The sequence below is a fragment of the Aedes aegypti genome, chromosome 2 (genome assembly GCF_002204515.2).
Source record: "Aedes aegypti strain LVP_AGWG chromosome 2, AaegL5.0 Primary Assembly, whole genome shotgun sequence".
NCBI classification, from domain to species: domain Eukaryota; kingdom Metazoa; phylum Arthropoda; class Insecta; order Diptera; family Culicidae; genus Aedes; species Aedes aegypti.
This window is the reverse complement of record NC_035108.1, coordinates 354,577,464-354,598,181: the sequence shown is the minus strand read 5'-3', so window position 1 is coordinate 354,598,181 and position 20,718 is coordinate 354,577,464. Positions and strand designations below refer to the sequence as shown.

At 38.2% G+C, this 20,718-nt stretch overlaps 2 protein-coding genes across 2 annotated transcripts in view; both read right to left on the bottom strand.

Moving 5' to 3' along the window:
• Window positions 1-2,620: 2,620 nt before the first annotated feature.
• LOC5563796 (translation factor GUF1 homolog, mitochondrial) lies at window positions 2,621-7,795 on the bottom strand. The gene is made up of 4 exons (XM_001648006.2): window positions 7,570-7,795; window positions 6,522-7,501; window positions 2,902-3,698; window positions 2,621-2,840 (listed from the first exon to the last, which is right to left on the bottom strand). Exons 1-4 carry the CDS (start codon window positions 7,635-7,637, stop codon window positions 2,715-2,717), a joined length of 1,971 nt encoding a protein of 656 aa, XP_001648056.1. The 5' UTR covers window positions 7,638-7,795; the 3' UTR covers window positions 2,621-2,714.
• Window positions 7,796-16,847: 9,052 nt separating this feature from the next.
• LOC5563793 (protein MON2 homolog) overlaps window positions 16,848-20,718 on the bottom strand; it is a 73,547-nt gene continuing 69,676 nt past the window's right edge. The window contains exons 5-8 of the mRNA XM_021846334.1: window positions 19,262-19,639; window positions 18,706-19,206; window positions 18,558-18,640; window positions 16,848-18,374 (exon numbers count right to left, since the gene is read on the bottom strand). Coding sequence (XP_021702026.1) covers window positions 18,151-18,374; window positions 18,558-18,640; window positions 18,706-19,206; window positions 19,262-19,639 — 1,186 coding nt within the window. The 3' untranslated portion in view covers window positions 16,848-18,150. The remainder of the gene's footprint in view (window positions 18,375-18,557; window positions 18,641-18,705; window positions 19,207-19,261; window positions 19,640-20,718) is intronic.

Sequence of the window (20,718 nt, the reverse complement as noted above, 5' to 3'; positions counted from 1 at the left end):
GTGCCCGGTGTAGCTCGAAAACCGCCTGTTGGTTTTCTGTAGTGCGAAGTTCGGCTTGATCAACCTTAATTTGGATTCGGCGATTATGCCGCAGGGTGCACAGGTATCGAGTTCCATGCGCAGGGAACGACCGTCGATTTTGACGTCAATCATTTTCTTTCCGGTGGATGTTATGTCGTGGACTTGACTCAGTGACTGCACGACGTCGATTTCCGGTGAGGGCGACTCTTGTGACTCCACCTGATCAGCTGATGAGTCCCGAGCGGATAGCTTTCTTGAACGGCACACTTTCGCAATGTGCCCCTTGATGTTGCAGTTATGACATCTGACGTCACGAAAACGACACTGACTGCGTAAGTGTTGTCCACCGCAGCCTTTACAGGGCCCTACTTCGTTGTCGGGCTGGATGTTGGTTCGCTGTTCTCCATGGACATTCTTCGGATGGTTGAACGTCGACTTCCTTCTTGTCCTCAAGCTTTCGTACCCAAGTCTGTTGGTTTCTTCTGGCGCCGAAGACGTCGCACCAGTATTCACTTCCCGCGCCGTGTTGCGGGTTGCTTCAAGCGTGTATGCTATCTCGTAAGCTTCCTTGAAAGTAGCTGGCTTCTTTGCTATGATCTCGTCGCACATCTCACGAGCTTCCAGACCGTGGAGGAGTTGTTCGATCAACATCCGGTCCAAAAAATCCTCATACTCACAATCCGCAGCTCCTTGCCTCAGCCGGAGAACAAATTGAGCCACTGATTCACCGGTTTGCTGGACGATCTGCCGGAACTTAATACTTTCCACGTATTTGTTCTTCTTCCGGTCGAAATGATTGACCAGCGTAGTTTGCAGCACTTCGAAATCAATGGTAGCTGGATCCTGTGGGCTTACCAAGAATTTCAGAGCATTGTTCAGCTCCACTCCCATATGGACTCTCGCATAATTGGCGTACTGAATCTGAGGAATTTGACTCAGTTCCAAGGCCCACTTGAACCGACTGAAATAGTCGGCAACGGATGATCCGTCAGATGGCCGGTACTCTGACATTGAGAAAGTGGGAATTTTCGGTGTGGGAGCGGCAGCGTCATTCGCTTGATTTTGGGCTCCAGCGAACTTGCTGAATGGCATTACCAATCGATGCCTGGAGCGCCTCTGCAATCATGGCGGAGAGCTGGCCTAGCAGTTCAGCGTTTACATTCGCCATTTTGTATCTCGGGAAGAAGTTCGCGGTTTTGGAGAACTACCGCGACGCGAATCCACGATCCCACTTCTGACACCAAATTGTCGTGTATGTGGGAATTTGCCGGATGTTATGGAAACGACGCGATTTACTTCGAACCTTTAATTACTTTATTTTTAATATGAACAAATAATGTGCATTTGATACGGACCAATCATGGTGCAAAACTGAGGGAAAAAACTTCTTACATCTAGATCCGTGATCTAGATCAAATTGAAATGCACTGAAATAAAACGTTACATGAAAATTAACAATCTCATATGCAACAATTTTATTAAAAACTTACTCAGAGTTTCTCTAAATATATTTTATTACATCACTACTGTATTTTTCCCAAAGTTCAAATTCATGCTCTGGATGCTGTGACAATCTTTCCCAAGAATGCTGCGCAGATTCTTAGGCCGAGGATATCGGAAAAATCAAGCACAAGGATTTCAAAATCCAGCAATCTTTGATAAAGCTATCGAGGATTATAACTACTAATTGAACTTCAACACTTCACTTTTCGCAAAAAAATAAAATGTTAAAATTACTAATAAGGCACACATATTAGAGTTTAAAGGTATTTGCTCGCCTTACTAGTGATTTTAGTATTTTATTTTTTGCAAAAAGTGAAGTGTTAAAGTTCAATTAGTAGTTTTAAAGGTACTCTAATAATCCCTCCCCTAAATTTAATAAAAAAGGGTAGTATCGAGGACTATGTTATTTTCGAGAAAGCAACCCAGCATTATTTAGTAATGATGCCGGCTAGTATTGCTAACAACTATTTCATACAAATTCTCATAATATTATGTTAAAAATAAGCTCTTTAGATAAATCGAAGTTAGAATTAGTGGAAACAATCTGAAGGAAACCCTGGGGTAGCCATGGGAAAAATTTCGGATAATTCCCTGTGGAAATTACTGGAGACAGTAGCGCGAAAGGGCTCAAGAATTTCATGGAGCAAATTCTGAAGTAATTCCTCTAAGAGATCCATGAAAAATCGTTGGAGGAAATCCTGGAAGAATTGGTGGAGGAATGTTTGGAAGGAACCCTGAAAGTATTCCATAAGAAATGTCTTTCCTTTGAATAATTTCCGAAGCTTTGGAAGCTTTTCTTCCAGGAATCAGAGAAATTTCCTAAAGAACATGCGGAATAGTAGCACAATAATTCATGAGGATTGCTCTGGAGCCTCTAGAATTTTGTACTGCAATAAGAACATCTGAAAAAATATGACTTTAGAAACCATTCTGCTTGAAAACAGACTTTGAAGAGCTTCCTTTGAAAATACAAAATTATTTAGGTGGAAACTTATTCTGAAATATTGACCAAGTAACTAGAAAAAGACCTCGTCATAAGAAACGATAAAATAGTATGTTCAGTAGATAATCATGGATTTTCACAAACAAATATAACTTTGTCATAAGCTAACTTTTTCCTATATTTACAACAGAATTGCCAACGTAGGTAGGTTCTTACCTGTCGTCCTTTAGTAGTTGCCGTCCTCTCGTCATCGCTTCAGAACATTGATGAACGTATCCTTAGGCACATTGATGTTAGCGATTGCACGCATCTTCTTCTTGCCCTCGGATTGCTGTTTGAGCAGTTTCATCCGCCGGGTTACGTCACCACCGTACTGTGAAAAGAAAGGTCACTAAGCCTAATTCAGAATCATTTCTCGCAATGATCAGACTCACCAACTTGGAAGTGACATCCTTCCGATACGCCTTCAGTGTTTCCCGCGCCACAACTTTACCACCGACCACCGCCTGGATGGCAATCTGAACCATCTGCCTGGGGATCAGCTCTTTCAGCTTCAGCACCAGCTCCTTGGCGTGGCTCTGGGCCTTGCTGATATGCACTACCGTACAAAGTTCATCCACCAGTTGCCCGTTCAGCAGAATATCCATCCTAACCAGCGCACTCGGCACGTATCCATGGTCTTCGTAATCGAAACTGGCATACCCCGAGCTGATGGACTTTAGCTGATCGTGGAAGTCCAGCACGATCTCATTCAACGGCATCAGATAGGTGGTCATTATCCGGTCGTTGTCGATGTTGATCGACGTCTTTTGGATGGCTCTCCGTTCGACGCATAGTCCAATAATGGGTCCGGTGCACTCTGTTGGCGCAATAATCGTACCCAAGACGTACGGTTCGTAGTATTCTTCGACCATGGTCTTGTCAGGGAACAGAGCGGGATTGCTAACGTAGATCTCTTCGTTTCCGCCATGCGCTGCGATAATTTTCGCTCCTTTTAGCTTGATTCTGTAGGTCACAGATGGGGCAGTAAGGATTGGATCTGCGTCATATTCCTGCTGAAGTCTTTGACTGAAAACGTCCAAATGCAGCAATCCCAGGAATCCTAATCGCCATCCTTGTCCAAGGGCAGGACTCGAATCCGGACTTACGGTAACGGCAGAATCATTCAGCACCAACTTCTCAATCGCACTCTTCAGGTATGGATGCTGGGACTGATCCGCAGGATAAACACCTACAAATGGGTGCAGGGCGTTAGTCATAGATACGTTTGGCTTGGCATAATGGACTTTGGAATAATGGATGTTTTGCATAATGTTGGTAGCGACTAAGTGATTTCTTTTTCTTTCAGGCTTCATGTCCCAACTAAGACAAAGCCTGCTTCACAGCTTAGTGTTCTTGTGACCATTTTCACATTTATAAAATTAGAGTTTTCTTGGTCGATTGACCTTAACTAACATGAGCTAGGATTCCTCTTCATCGATCCTCTCTTTCGCTAATAACTTTGCTAAATCAAATAAATCTGTTATGTTTCTTGTTCTTGAAGCAAGATAGTGATTCTTCTCTCTACGCACATGTTACGAATCATTGAATGCAGATAAGCCTTTATGAAAAATCAATGTCGATTTTTGCATTGTAAATTTTGGGAGTCGAAAAAATATTCAGAGCCGTGGTCAGCTTCTCATACAGTGCGGTAAATTTCGTGGCGGTTCTGGCTTTCTACGAAATATGCCCGCAGCTGCTGGATCTGAGAGACACATAGTGTCTGGATATCAGATAATCTTCCTCTTGCTGCACGTGGCAGGGTGTCTCTTTCAATGGACCATTTTGTGTGGCGCATTCGATGCTTGGTGAACGCCACTCGCTTGGTCCACTTCACCGCCCCGAAACTATACGTCAACAGGGGCACAGCAAACGTGTTGATCGCCTTCACCTTGTTGCCGGCAGACAGAAAGCTCTTCAAAATACATTTGACACGAGACAAGAACTTTTCCTGCAGCTCCTTCTTGATCATCGTGTGACGAATACCTCTAAGTTGCAGAAATCCGAGGTATTTATACGTTTCGCCTTCAACCATATTCCGAATCTCCTCCTGCTCGTTGGCGCGGAAACAGCTGGCATCCATAACTTGACCCCGACGTAGATGAGTTGACCGGCATTTGTCAATACCAAACTCCATCCGGAAACTCCATACTGAACGTCGTTGAATGAAGTTCCTTAGAAATTCGCAGTGTATATTTTTCCAGATATGCCTTTAACGAACTTAAAATGAAAAGCCTTCTCTTAAAATGGACATGAGATTTATGGATATCAGTGGCATACTTTTTTTTCGAACGCAAAAAGGTGTAAATGACATTTTGGATGGTTCTGAATTAAGTATACTGAAAAATTCTACTGTTTCCAAGAAAAAAATAACAATTCGTAGAAGATAATAAAGTTTTTAAGATTCCATACAATTCGTTTAAAACCAAAAGTTGTTGTTTCAAAAAATGCAAAATGAAATGAAAAGTTGCTGTTTTAAAACTTTAAACTTATTTTCCTTAACTTCATTGTTTAGTACATATGTTCCATCCTGAATTAACAGAAGTCTCTAAAAGAAACTCGAGTAGCGTTTTAATAGAGGAGCAGCCGAAATTCTTTTTGAAGGAAAACATAGTCTACAATGTATCAAAAATTCAAAATAATTTCCCTGATATGTAGTGACCCAAATTCCTTAAGAATTCCAGGTTTTTTCCAGGTTGAATTAAATTCCCTGATAATTGCAGGTATTCCAGGTAGTAGACACCCTGTTAGACAAATCTACCGTAATATATGGGAATACATATGAAATAAGGACAAAAATAATAAATTTGAATTGACTAGTAGAGTGGTAAACCTTGTTATAAAGCATCCCCTTATAACGGTAAACTTAAAAATATTAAAAAAGTATCTTCGTAAGTAATTTGAATAAGACATGAAGAAATTTTTACTTTCAATTAAATGACTTGGAAATAGGAAATTTAGAGACTTCTCGCCTAAAAAAAAACAAATGGGAACCAAAAAACAAAAAGGAACCTAACAGGAATTAGGAGATAAAGAGTTTTATGTTTCAGAGAATCTTACCAGAAATGTCTCTAGGAATATTTTTAAGATACCTTCTGGAACTCTACATGACATTACGACAAGTATTACAGTATTTTTTTTTCTCCAGTAACTCAGACATTTTTCCAAAGCTTACCTCAGATAACATTCCAAAGATTTTTTCAAGAGTTCATTTATTGATTTTTACAAACTTCCATGGAATCTTTCCAAGAGTTTCGTTTTAGATACCTTCAAGAACTCAATTTACAATTGACTGACTCCTACAAAGTTCTCTGAAAGATATTTTGGACTCTTGAGGAAATCTTACAGGATTTCCTAGAAATTAAAGGATAATATCAAGCGCTATTCAGCAAAGAAATCTTGCATTTTGAGGTGGAAACATGTCAACAAACTTGCATCTTGTAACCATTATTTGCAAAATAGAGAATCAATGAAGAGAAATCGATTCGTCCTAATTCTAACACAAGCTTAAATTGAAAAAAAATCAGATCTCTGAACAACATTGTTGCTCAAGAAATGTTGCTCAAGGATTTCCTGAAGAAATTCCTGTAAGCATCTCTTGAAACACCACTGAATTTATGGAAGAATTTGTGGAGGAATCACTGGAGGAATTTCTGGAAAGATATCTGAAGGAGCCCCTGAAAGTGCACCAAAAAATCCCTGAAGAAATAATTAGCAGAATTCCTGAAACTTTTCTTGTATGTGAGGAGAATTTCTTGAAGAACCTGTGAAATGATCGCGTAAAGCCTCTGAAGGTTGCTCTTGAACTTCTAAAATTTAGCAACAGGATTCACTGCAAGCAAAATTAGGCAAAAAATGATTTTAAAGAACATTCAGGTTTAAATTGAGATCTTAGAGACATTCCGTTAAAAATAGAGACTTGCATCAGAAAAGTGACCTGCTTAACGAGCAGGCATAATGTATTTTGTGCCAATCGTATGCATTGCGTCCATTATGACTGATAGCGGACACTCACCTGCAAACACCATCGGCTGCTGTGGTTTAAAACCCGGCAGCGGAACACACGTTTTGTCTTTCTTGGCATACAGCGTGTCCCCAATGTTCGACTCTTTACTGGTCCTCATGTTGCATCCGAGCAAACCCACCTGCCCTGCAACCAACCGGTCCACTTTTCTCTCGTCCGGTCGTAACATGGCCAAGCTTTTCACCTCATAGGCCTTCCCCGTGTGGCACGAGACTATTTCCTGCCCGGTACGGATCTCGCCGTCTTTCACGAAGACCAAATTCAACGCCCCGCGATACCGATCGAACCAACTGTCGAAAATCAATGCCCGAAAATTCTGTTCCCTTCGAGCATCCGGCGGAGGTAACCTCCGGACAATCTCCTTCAGAACCGCGTCACATCCTGTTCCAATCTTGGCCGATATCCGGAGCACTTCATCCGGGTCGATTTCGAACAGTGTGAACAGTTCCTGGGCCACGGCATCCGGCCTTGCGTTTTTCAAATCGATCTTATTCAACACCGGAACAATGACCAGCTGCTTCGCTCTAGCCAGATGAAAATTGGCCACCGTTTGGGCCTGCACTCCTTCATTAGCATCCACCAGCAGAATCACCCCGTCGCAAGCGGCCAGCGATCGGGACACCTCATTCGAGAAGTCCACATGCCCCGGAGTATCGATCAGATTCAGCAGATAGGTTTCTCCCTCGTAAGGATACACCAGCGATGCCGTTTGAGCCTTCACCGTGATGCCCCGCTCCTTCTCCACCTGCAGACTGTCCAGCACCTGTTTGTTGCCGGCCTTTTTTGCAATTGTTCCCGTCAGTTCCAGCAAACGATCCGCCAGGGTGCTTTTGCCATGGTCCACATGGGCAATGATACTGAAGTTCCGGATCCGCTGGACCGGGATCTGGTCAAATCGGGTATCGTCGTCATCCGAAGCGAGCCACCTGGAGGTGGTGCTCAAGCTGCGCGCAATCGTCCGACGAGATTGGCTGTGGAAGTTCAGGGAATCGTGCAAGCGTTTTGAACCTGTTCCGTAACTTTTTTGAATGGCACTTACCTGATGAGAAGCGGAATCGTTTGCGTGATTTGTATTGGCCGTGAGAACGTAACTAATTTGAACAACATTTTTTACTAAACACCGGCTCACTTTTTTTTCATATTTTAAATAGAATCAACCTCAGTATTTGATCTAAATCAACGCGGATTTTGAATTTATTGCAAAACCGGTGTTATGTGCCGCAAGAGAAACGAAAACAAGTCGAACTGTCAAAATCAGCTGATGGTTTTTGTTCATTTTTACCCAAGTTCATTCGACAGGTTCACTCATACAGTGATGTCCGCTTTTTTACACCCATTGCACAGTAAACCTGTGAATAATTTAGAATTTCTTCAATAACTCTATATCTATAAAAAAAAATGAGAACTAACTACATAAATGCCAATAACTTTTAGACCGATTATACCCAAACCCGTAACGAGGCTACATGGCACCCTTGGCGAACCTCAATTTGAGTGCTCATTGTTCAAACCTTTTTTTTTGCATTGTACGAGTTTACATAAGGCAGTTCAGACAAATTTCTAGGATTCCTCATGGGATTCCTTTTAAAAACGGTAACGACTTCTGTTAAAAATCCATCGAAATTCTTAAAAACTTTCACGTTAGAGTTCAATTAATACCACTGTTCGACAAAAAAAATATTTTTGGCTGGATCAGGGACGCGTTTATATGGGTCTTGAAGTACAAGAAAAGTGTAGAAAGAGGCGTTTTCAAATGATTTGCAGCACCCTTGGATTATTTTTTGACAAAGTTTGAAAATTTTGCATTTTTTATCAAAAAAGCATAATAAGCAAAATATCATTATATTTTCAAATTCAATTATTCAAGCATTGAATTATTCAATTCAATATTTTTTAGCACGAGATCGCTTCAGGGAAATGTGCACCATTTCAGAAGAATATTGGCATCATTTTTATATATGAATTTGGAATGTTGACGATCATTAAGCAAGTATGTGAGGATGTGCACCATATAAATACTACTTATTTTTCTTTTTCACACATATTGGTCATTATATAATTATTATAGGTTCAAGAAGACGCTTGATTAGGATTTAATTCTTTGCTCCATTTGATAAAGCAATGAGCAATGCAATCCAGTTACATTTGATTTTAACAAGGATACGACTACGGTAAATTGATGTGTCTGTTATGTTTATATGGGCTGGTTGGTCTAATAAAATCTCAGCAGAAATACAAAATTTATATAGGTTGGACACTGGCTTGTAAGTGGTCTTAAATGCGCTAGTCGGTTTATCAGGAGACGATGTCTATAAAAAAATGTGATTCCATTGTTTTTTTGCGATTTCTAAATATTTCGATAGGCACTCATTGATAATTGTTTACTTATCGTGACATTCATTTTCCTATTCCGAGGAAAATTACAGAATAACATAAAATAGCAACAAATAATTTAGTAATCAACATTATCACATTTTTTGCGAAAGCCGCTCAGGCAGGCATGAGCTCTTTTTGATTCAGTCTGTGCACAATACTAATCATTTGTAAAAACTGATTTAGTGGTAACATGCCTGCTTCTTACTTGTTAGATGAAACAATTTCTGGTTAATCCATTTCCGATATTTTTTTTTATTTTTCGGTTCTAAATTTCACATGTTTTTCGGTAATTTTAATCAAACTTTCAGTTTTGAGATTTGGAATGAATTTCACAAATAATTGCGATATATTCAAAATGAGTAAAACACTTGTTTTTCTATGTCTTCTTGTTTAAAGAAAGAAAAATAGAAATTACGTGAAATTTCGCAAAATTGTTTATCATAAATGTATGGATAAATTGTTTCTTCACTTAATTGAAAAGCATTTTTACTCGTTTCGAGGATATGGGAATGGGGGCTCATAAATGGACACGTTTGTCCTTATATGGGAGACGAGTTTAAACTTAACCTTAATGGTCGACTTCTTTATGTTTCATTGAACAAGAAACTAACGGTCCATTTGAAAGTTTGATTAAAATTACCGAAAAATATGTAAAATGTAGAACCAACAAAAAAATCGGAAATGGTTTAACCAGAAATTGTATCATCTTACAAGTAAGAAGCAGGCATGTTACCACTAAATCAGTTTTCACAAATGATTAGTATTGTACACAAACTGAATCAAAAAGATCTCATGCCTGCCTGAATCGCTGTCAAATGGTGTCACAAAAAATGTGGAAATGTTGATTACTGAATTATTGGTTGCTATTTCACGTTAGCCTGTAATTTCTAGGGATATTTTGATAACAAATGGACCTCATGATAGGTAATCTATTCTTAATGAGTACCTGTCAAAATCTTTGGAAATCGCAAATAACATTATTATCACATTTTTCACAGACTTCGCCATCGGCTCCTGATAAACCGACTAGCTCATGTAAGGCCACTTACATGTCAGTGTCCAACCTAATTTTGTATTACTGCCAAGAGTTTATTAGACCAACCAGCCAATATAAACATAACAGATACATCAATTTTCCGGAGTCGTATCCTTGTTGAAATCAAATGTTACTGGATTGCATTGCTCATTGCTTTATCAAATGGAGCTAATCAAGTGTCTTCTTGAACCTATGATAATTATTATATAATGAACCAGTTGTGTGGAATAGAAAAATAAGTAGTATTTATATGGTGCACATCCTCATATGCTTGTTTAATGATCGTTAACATTCCAAATTCATATATAAAAATGTTGCCAATATTCTTCTGAAATAGTGCACGTTTCCCTGAAGCGATCTAATGCTAAAAAATATTGATTTGACAAATTCAATGGTTGAATAATTGAATTTGAAAATATATTGATATTTTGCTTATTACGCTTTTTTTGATGAAAAATGCAAAATTTTTATGTCAAAAACTAATCCAAGGGTGCTGCAAATCATTTGAAAACGGCCTCTTTCTACACTTTTCTTGCACTTCAAGACCCATATAACCTCGTCCCTGATCCAGCCAAAAATTTTTTTTTGTCGAACAGTGTACTTCAATATTAGTAATCATTGAATTATTGGTAAAAAATCTGCACCATACCAAATCTCTGTTAAAATTTTAGTGAAATGTCTACTCTTAAAGAGATTATTGTAGGCAGTCCTGATCTATTTTTTTCTGCACAAGTTTATTTTACACACATGTCCAATATTCCCAGGGCTGGTAGCAAAAGGTGGTGCTAAAAAAAGTTATTTTAGTGACCAGTAGGAGAATTCCGGCGCGTATTTTCTTCGAAGAAAAGAAAATTTTCTTGCTGGCGGATTATGGAAGAAAATTTCTTCTAATATTTTGATCAAAATTACTAGGACACTTTCATGTTTTACTTGGTATTGGGGATTATAGTCGGTCGAATTGTCTTAAAGTATGTAATTAAAGATATTTTAATACCGCGCACATTCTTGTCAAACATGAAATCCGTTGCTTTTTAAAAACCTCCTGCCAAGTGCCAAGAAGAGGATCGAACTCCCCTCATTTCTTTGAAGAAAGCATGCATGATTTCATTAGCAATTCAATGAAAACGATAAATTCTCTGAAGTATTTCTGTATTATGTATTAATCCATGAATATATGCATTCTCAATAAACTTCGAAAGAGGTTCTTTCAAAATTTATTCCTAGAAACAATTGCTAGAAGATGCTAATATACATGCATGAGCAAAAAGGAAGCATACTCTACCCAACGTCTATCTGACCATTTTTCAAGATTTGGTTTGCAAACGCAGACTACCCTAAGAAGTATATTTTTTTTATTCTCATATAGTTTTTTTTTTTCGTTTTAGTGTTAAATACCTATATTATAGATTTTGCACAATTTTAAAGAGCAAATGTGCTTCATACTAGGCTGGTTCGGATAATAAAACGAATTCAAAAGATAAATAGAATAATTAGGATGCATATTTTAAAATGTAGTGTTCGACAATAGATGACAAACAACTAATAATACACCACAAGATATAAAAATTCCTATAAAATGAGAATGCGTGAAGCTCTATGAAAGATTAACTTGTTTTACAAGAAAACCATGAATCAAAGTGTTGATACTGACATAAAGCTAAATTAAAACTCAGCCTTAATTGAAAGAAGGCCGATTCGTTATTTTATCTCGAAAATTAAGCTCAAAATAATCGAAAAAGTGACCTTTTGACGAAAAAAGTGACTAGTTGAAACAGCTTCAAAAAAGAGACTTTAACGTGACTGGCCTAAAAAAGTGACGAAGTCACTAAAAAGTGACTCGCTACCAGCCTTGAATATTCCAAAATAAATTTTCAGATAATGTTTTTAATTCTGTTATTACACGGAGACAAATTCTGCGGTAAAATTACTATTTTAATATTACAAAATTAGGGCTTGTAATATTAAAATTAGGGTACCATGAAAGAAATTTATTTGCACTTACCTACTATTACACTTTTGACCAAACATCGTACCGACCTCTGCCATAAGATTCTCAACATGATTACAATTCGATTTGCAACAACAACAAAAGCAAACTTGCCAAACTTTCACCAGCTTAACGATGATTTCCCTTTCCGCAATCCAAGGTAATGTGCCAAAAATATGGAATAATAGAGATATTCATGCTATAAGCAGGAACTGTATTTATTAACATATTTAAAAAAAATCAAAGATTAAAAAAATAGTCTTCAAAAAGATTTAGAATCGATTACCAATTCAAGAAGATCAAACAAAAGTGATTTTTTTAATAAAAAGATAAAAATTTTGGAGAAAACTACTTTTAACTAAGACTAGTTTTCATTTTAGACTAATTTGATATGCTACAATCTTTTCATAAATGTAATTTAGAAGAGAATGATGCTAAGAGCTTCAAAATTGGTTGGAAAATAACAAAGTTATGGAGAATTAACTGAGGGTCATATTTTATAACAATATTTTTGGCTCAAAATTTGAGGTTTCCCTTTTTATGTTATTTTAAATCAGAAGAGCACGCGAATTTTTGGTTTGAGAACTTTCGAAAAATATGCCGCACCCTAAGGAGCACTCTGGTCTTAATGAGGGATATATTTATAATGGTGAAGATGAATCGAAACCATTCCTCAAATTTTCAAAAGCACAAATCTGGAGAACCAATCATCCGTTTAAGCTGAGAAGTATAAAAAAAAACTCACTCAAAAGGGGGTTTCCCTCTTCTATTTTTTTTTTTTTTTTTTGTTAAATTGAATAAATAAATATTAAATACACCAAAACCTCTTTTTACGACCGTTATCGGGGGTCGTAAAAAAAATCAGGGTTACAATTAGGTTTTAGAAAAATGCAACGTCTAGATGCGGAAATAATGATATTCGGCAAAGTTGAAGCATGGGTTGAGAACTTTCCAACATGGCCGTTTAAGTTTTCATATTTTAGTAATAGATGGCAACGCTGCTCGATTGTTATCAAAAGAGCCAATTTTATGGGGGTGTGATATGCAGATACCAAAAATTTTTAAAGATAACGATATCGAATGTTCACCAAAGTTGAATGAAGTATTGCGTGCCATACAGTCGGCCGAATCACAAATGTTTATGTGGCTGGCAACCCTGTTTGAGAAGAATGAAGAAAAGATCAAAACCATAAAACTTAGCGGAATTGAAAAATGCTTAGCAACATAGCAATAAATGTTTTACTCTTCAACTGTAATCCAGTTTTTCATGAATGGTTCTAAATTTTGTCGTAGCTAGCAACACTGCTTAAGTGAAATTGCGCCACCAGGCAGTGCAAGTGTGCATGCAAGTTTTGTTTTCCGAATAGCTCATGAGCCTGCACCACTTAGAAAGATGGCGTCTTTACGGTGGTTTGCGAATACCCTTTAATGGGTAAACAATTACCCATTATCAAATAGCAGTCATATCTGTCAAAAAATGGGGGAATTTCACAATTATGATATGGGTAAAAAAATACTCATTCTGTTACCTCGAATACAGTGTAAAAAGGGGTAAAATTTTACTCATTGAAAAAATAGTTTGAATCGAAAGAACAATCCTTAACGACCATCATCAGCTGGCGGAAGAGCCATTTCTGGGTCCGTTGAAGTTAGTTTTAATAATATAATCTTCCAGGACGCCATGGCGTGCAAGTAAGTATAATACTTTTAACGAATACAATATTCATATTGAAATATAACAATTATAATATGATTATTCCACATTTCTTTCATTTTTCCAGATGTTCAACCGAAAAAATGGAAAAACCTGAGCAGGACGCTGTGAATGCTAATTGTAATGCTTGGATTTGATTCATATAAAACGGAAATAATAAATGTTTAATTATCATATATTTACTTTACATCACCAAATTTTCTTGTTTGAAACGCCTAGCTAAATATGTTTGCCAAAAGAGGGTATATTTTTACCCATGTTGTAGTACAGTCGACTTTTCTACAATGGGTAAAAAAATACCCATCCATTGACATAAACCGCTTTTACCCGGTAAAGAGTAAACCGTGTTTACTCATTAAATGTGAAGAGACACTTCTAGCGGAAATGGGTGAATTTTTACCCATTAAATGGTATTCGCAAACCACCGTGTTCGGCAAAGTTGTTCAGTAGCCCATGCGCTATAATTATTCTAGTCAAGAGATACAAGGTTTTTCCACCAGGCAACGCTAGTGAGCACGATTTTTCTGTTTTGCGGATATCTTAGGATCCTGACGACCTAGAAAGATGAGGTCTTCGGCGAAGCTGTTCGGTAGCTCAAGGGCTATCATTATAAAAGCTATGCGATTCAAAATTTTGCCACCAGGCGGCGCTAGTAAGCATGATACTTTTGTATTGCGGATATCTCAGGATCCTGACCACATAGACATGGCGTCTTGGGCAATGTTGAGCTACTTTCTAAGTGGTCAGGATCCTGGGAATCCGTAAAACGAATGTTTCATGTTCACTAGCGCCGCCTGGTGGCAAAATTTGGAATCTCATAGATTTTATAATAATAGCGCTTGACCTAGTGAACAACTTTGCAGAAGGCGCCATCTTTCTAAGTGGCCAGGATCCTGAGATATACGCAAAATAAAAGTTTCATGTTTACTAGCGCCGCCTGGTGGAAAAACATCGATTCTCTTGACTACAATAATAATAGCCCTTGAGCTACCGAACAACTTGCCGATTACTTAGACCATCGGCAAAGTTGTTCAGTAGCTCAAGTACTATCATTATAAAAGCTATGAGATTCAAAAATTTTCTACCAGGCGGCGCTAGTGAGCATAGAACATTTGTTTTGCGGATATCTCAGGATCCTGACTACTTAGAAAGATGGCGTCAGGATCCTGAGATATCCGCAAAACAAATGTTCTATGCTCACTAGCACCGCCTGGTGGAAAAATTTTGAATCTCATAGCTTTTATAATGAAAGTCCTTGAGCTACTGAACAACTTTGCCGAAGGCGCCATTTTTCTAAGTGGTCAGGATCCAACAGATGTCGATTCAACAAATTTGTGGAAAATTAATCTTTTCAAAATGTGGACGTGACTTCAATTTTTAATTAAAGGTTTTGGTTTTCCACGAATCCATATTTTCCATGCTACGTTTAATATTTAGTCCATCATTCGAAATAATAGTTTTACGACATTTTGGAAAATTGTGTTTAAATATAATTTTAAGGTAGAATTTCATGTTCTTTCCAAACCATTGTGAATTTTTGATTATTGGGTTCATTGTTGCAAGCCTCATATGTGTTCGAATCTCAATCAGTGAACTCTTCAGCGATAGCAAAATCATTTAGTATCTAAAATGACAATGGGAGTATCGAACTCGTCATAGGCAAAGTGGCCAGTGAAAAGTCAATATCAAACTCTCGGTTTTTCCCGGTACTCCAAAAATATTCCCGGTTTAATTATAAGCTATTTTTTACCATTTCGAACGATTTAAAGTTCGAGTTTTTGGACATGCATCAAAGCATTTCCATTAACGTTAGATGAAAATTATTTTTTTGCCGTGCACTAAAATTTTGTGCGCCCATTCTGTTTCTGCATTCCAGCCCGAGGAGGAAAGAATAACTCGCCAATAACTTACGCATACCAAATTTTGGTATCATACCAAAATTAGGTTTTGTTCAGTTATCAATAACTCATTTTGGTATTATAATGGTATTTGAAAAATATGTTTAAAACAATTAAAAATACTTCATTTTGGTATTCGACAGCTATTGAGGACTGCTGGAGGTATTGAACTAGTATTGGAAAATTTCACTTTTATATGAAAATCCATCAAGTATTATTTAGGTATTACAATACCTGATCTAATTATCAGCTTGGTATTTGTAGAATATGCAGAAGGTATTATTTGAGGTATTTTACCTCTTATGCAGGGCTCATTCATACCTCATTCAGGTTGTAAGTATTGGAAATTAACTGGTATGGAATACCTCAATTTGGTATTCAGTAGTTATTTTCTTCTGCTCGGGAGTCTGATCTACGGAACCATCGCACAAAAAAAAATGGCATTGTTTGAACGATGCGATTAAGACAGTCTTAGAATACATCATAGTTTTAATTGTAAACGGATACACAGTCTTGGTAGACTAATATTAATAATAAAAAAAATAAAAAAGTTCGAACCATTGAGTGGTTTCTATAGCTAAATATATCTTTTTCAAAGTTGTATTAATATGTTTGACTGGGTCAAACACAAGTTCAAAACTCAAGGAAATATTCGAAACTCGTGAAATATTCCTTATCGGGAAAATTGGATTTCTTCAACTTTAAGATTGTTTTCCATATTAAATTAAAGCAAACCTTATTTTGCTGCTAAATGTCGGAGTGATGTCGGATCAATTCATGGAAAAACTAGTTGAGATTTCTCAAGAAGCACTCTTGGTACAATCTCTAAAATAATATCTGTTGAATGGTTGAAAAAATGAGAAAAAAAAGAATTCTTCTTGATTTTTTGAAGGTTTTTCTAGAAAGTATTTTAGAAGAGATCTTAAAAAAAAAACAAGAAAAGGTTCAGGAGGAGTTCCTGGAGCAATTAGTGCAAAAATTCCTTGAAGTTTGTTAGGAGTAGTTAATTCTTGAAGACATCTGTAAAACAATTCTTGGGAAAACAACAAAGGAATCTCTATAGAATTTGAGTTTGTCTATAGACAGATTCTCAGTAAAACTGCCGAAATCAAGATTTCTCTTGAAAGCCAAGCTTCCCTGGCTACATATCTTTGGGACATCGAATCCGCGGTGAACCCAGATGCTTCTTTAGAACGAAAATCTGTAAAACTAAAGAGAAATCGGTAGACCTGTCCACCCTAATTCCAGTAGACGGTCCTTATGCTGTATCAAGAAATTTCGGATCATATGTGCAACCACGCCAACGTTTAGAATCATGCAGAAGAACCATTTTTATTAAAGTTTCGGAATTATATATGATCAATATAAATTCGTTTCTTTTTATTGTATTGAATGTTTTCACTGTCGTGCTCTTCTGTCGATTTTCCTGTTTTCATCAGTATCCTCCAATCTAAAGTTATCGTATGTAGTTTTCTTTTGCTTTGCACGTTATTCTGCTTAGTGGATGGGAGTGCTTGAGTGTTTGTTCAAACTAACTTCATCAACTGTGCCGAATTTTCAGGGAGTTGTACACCTTAGGCAAGCTTTTTGAATTTCTGTTTAAAAGAGTTAAAAGATGTGACTATGCAATTGTCTCAGGCGTGCTCGTTTCATTTCATGAGTGCGCTTGTTCAATCGTATCTAGGCTTTCGATTCTATTTTAGCACAACCTTTTTTTGCAATTTAATCTTTTTTATTACTAGCTTTGTGTGAACTGTTCAGGCTCGAGTGATAATTATTGCGGTTTGGTGTGGAGAAAACGGAAAAATAGAACTGGTGGTTCAATTTGATTCAAACGCTATCGAGGCTTTGCTAAATGTGCAACTTTAATGCAACATCCAAAATTGCTAGAGGAATTGGAACTTATGAGTAGCAGTATGATGTGGGTTATGTTTGTAGAAGAATTTCTAAACGTTTCAAAATTGGCACCATTACTTCTAGATTTTTGGGATATTTTCTCTGCAATTGTTAGCAACCAAGAACGCTATTAAAACCCTACTATTGGTTGAATGACAAATGGATATTGTATGCTAAGTAAGAAACGCTATTTGGAATAAGTGATATTTTATTTGGAATTTATGACGGTGGAAGGAGTTCCATGAAAAAGTCAGAGTTTTGTAGAGAAACAAAAGATATAAAAGAAAGCGTTTAGGCTCAGTGTGTTTTGTGTAGTCATTTTCTTCAGTTAATAGATTTTAGAGAAAATAGATTTGATCACAATTCGAACTACTTAACTTTGACTAACGAACATAGTTTTGCACAGGTCATTTTAAGAGGTTTATGATGGGATTAGAGAAATCTAAAATCTAGATATTTCAATGATAAAACTACTCTCTTTTTTAAACGTTATGGGTATAAATAATTTCCATGTAATTTTTACAAACATTCTGAAGAATTTTCATAATTTTTCAAAAACAAAAAAAAATATTTTAACAAAAGAGTACTCAATAGAGGATATCTTACAGAAACATTAATGGAACGAACTCACCCATTCAGAAAACAATCTTCACCAGCAGGCCGGAATCGTACAGCATTAGGAAGTAGAAACTTCCGGCTGGGAACGAAACCAGCTAACAATGACTGATCCCATTGGTATTGGCCAGTTCGTTGTTGTTCTCCATTCGGCTGGCGGTTGTCGTCGTTATTGGAATGGCTGACGCCGGAGGCCGTAGCAAGTCACAATACTGAAGCAAGGCTTCCCGCAGCGAACGGGACACTTCGGCCGAAGACGTGGTAGTACACTCGACCAGGTAGGGGTATAGTCCGATCAGTTGCTCCCAGGCGGTGGTTCCCACTGTTGAGAAACGGAGAGGTTGTTTAGAAGTGCAAGGTCTTTTGAATATTTCCTATGATTCTTATGATTTTTGGCTCGATAGAGTCTTACTTGAATAGCATTCAAGCAACTATCATATTTAATTGAGAAATTTTAAAAAAGAAACGTTTGCCCCACTTTACTCTATGATACCGAAATTCTTACCTTTTGCTGGGGGTGCTTTCTTCATCGATATCACAAGTGTGGCCACCGCTTTCAACACAAACGAAATCTCCGAGAGTCGATATCTGAAATAAAGATTAGGACTCAGTAATAAACTCCCTTCTAAATCTTCTCTGCCACAAAGTCTCACCTCGGCAGCGGGAATTTCCCGCTCAACCGCTCGTCATCGTTGAACTTCCGGAGCACTTCCTCGAACCGGTGCAGCAGCGCCGTGATGGCCAATCGTCCCGCGATACCACCTTCACTGCTTCCTCCTGTTGCCGCCGCTCCACCAGCCGAATCCTTTCCACTATTGTTGTTCATCTTATTGTGTCCATCTTCGGCGGCAGCGGCCACCACTCCGACCATTCCATCGTCCAGCAACGAAAACTGCAACAACGTTTCGAAACAGGTCTTGGCGAATTCCTCCCGAAGCTTCAACTCCGTCTCACAACCCGCAAATGGCGTACTTCCGGTGGTGGCGGAATGGATCGATCCCTTGTTCAGAAGCACCACCGCATCCAGAATGAACTGCTGAGGAATTTCGTGGCTGTATGGTAGGATCTCGTCCCGTATCAGCTCGATCACCTGGCAGTCGATCGTTTCATCCAACACCAACTCGTCCAGACCCCGATCTTCCACCACGCAAACGCTAGAAACACGCGAAATTAGCCCTTTTATCGTTGATCTTAAAGGAGGTATCTTACCTTTTCGGGAACAAGAACTGATCCAACGTATCGGACAGATCCTTCCACATGGCTGCAAAATACTTCGGATGTTTTCGGGCCACCGGCAGACCCGTGTGCAACACGGTCATCAAGCTTGAAATGGCCAGCTTCCAGGTGCTAGCGGACATGCACTTGTACTTGAGGGATAAAGGCAGATGCAGCGCTTTGATGATCTCGTGCAGAATTTGACCCTCGACGACGGCGTCGTGGCTGGCCGTCTGCTGGTACAGTTTGACCGCCACGCTTAAAGCTTTCTCCCCAAACGGTATGTAGTTCATGCTGACCCATTCGACGCCATTGGCGGCGGGCATCTGGTGCGAGGCGCCCCCACTTCCGGATCGCGTCGATTTGACGGGCCTGGAAGAAGATCAGTGGGTTTTAGCAGCAGTTTATAACATTTAGAATTTGAGGGGTGGTAACGATTAAGTGTCTACGAACTTTGGAGAACTCATTCTCGAAAAAAGAAAAAAAAACAAAAATCAAAAGGAATAAAAAAATATATCCAACAAAACCAACAAAACAAAAAGAAACCATAAGGAATTAGAAGAGTTCATAAGGTTTATCGTAGAATCAGACCAAATATTTTAATTGTAATTGTAATTGCTCAATCCACACCCTGGCAGACAATTATCCGCCCATCTAGACACGGGCTGGGTGAGGACCTACCAAGCCTCCCCCGTTAACATGTCCTATACCGTTTAGCACACCGGGATCTTCCACAAGCAGGCGCCGGAATTAAAGCGGTCCCACAAGCTTCAGATACATTAAATAGATATAGTCCCTCTGGCACTAAACCGAATTGCGCCCTCCGCTTCACCACTAGTACTGCTTCCCCACACGCCAAGCACGATATCGAAAGTAGCGCGTTGTATAGCAAATACAGTACACCACCTCCGACACTATGCCAAATGTACAGGAAAAACAGCACCAGTAAGAAAGCGGAAGGCGCACCACTCGGTTCAGTGCCAGAAGGACTATAAGTATAACGATGAAGAAATGAAAAGATAGTGGAGTTGGTTCGGTTATTTGATTGCTGAAACGAAAAAAACAGAAAAAACAGAAACAAAGTGTTAACATTAAAACGGGGTTTTATAATTGATAAATGTATCGATAGTTTCTCATCTGTTACGTTTCCTTATCGTAGCGCTGTCGATTTTTCCATCTCCAGGGTGTTCGTCTCCGCTCGAGCAATGAGGACCATGATGAAATGAGAATATAAAAATGTGAGCATTAGTGTTGATCTAGTAATAGATTAATTTAAACTGCTTTTCATGTGCTAAGTAACTTGTAAACTCCTACTCAATTATGTTTTGTTGGCCTACACGTTTTATTTAGACACAATTTTTATTTAGAAAACTATTTGGATCCGAGATTTTAGGTGCAGATTGAGCATGTTTGATAAAACAAGCATCCTGTTTTCAGTTAAAGAATGTTCA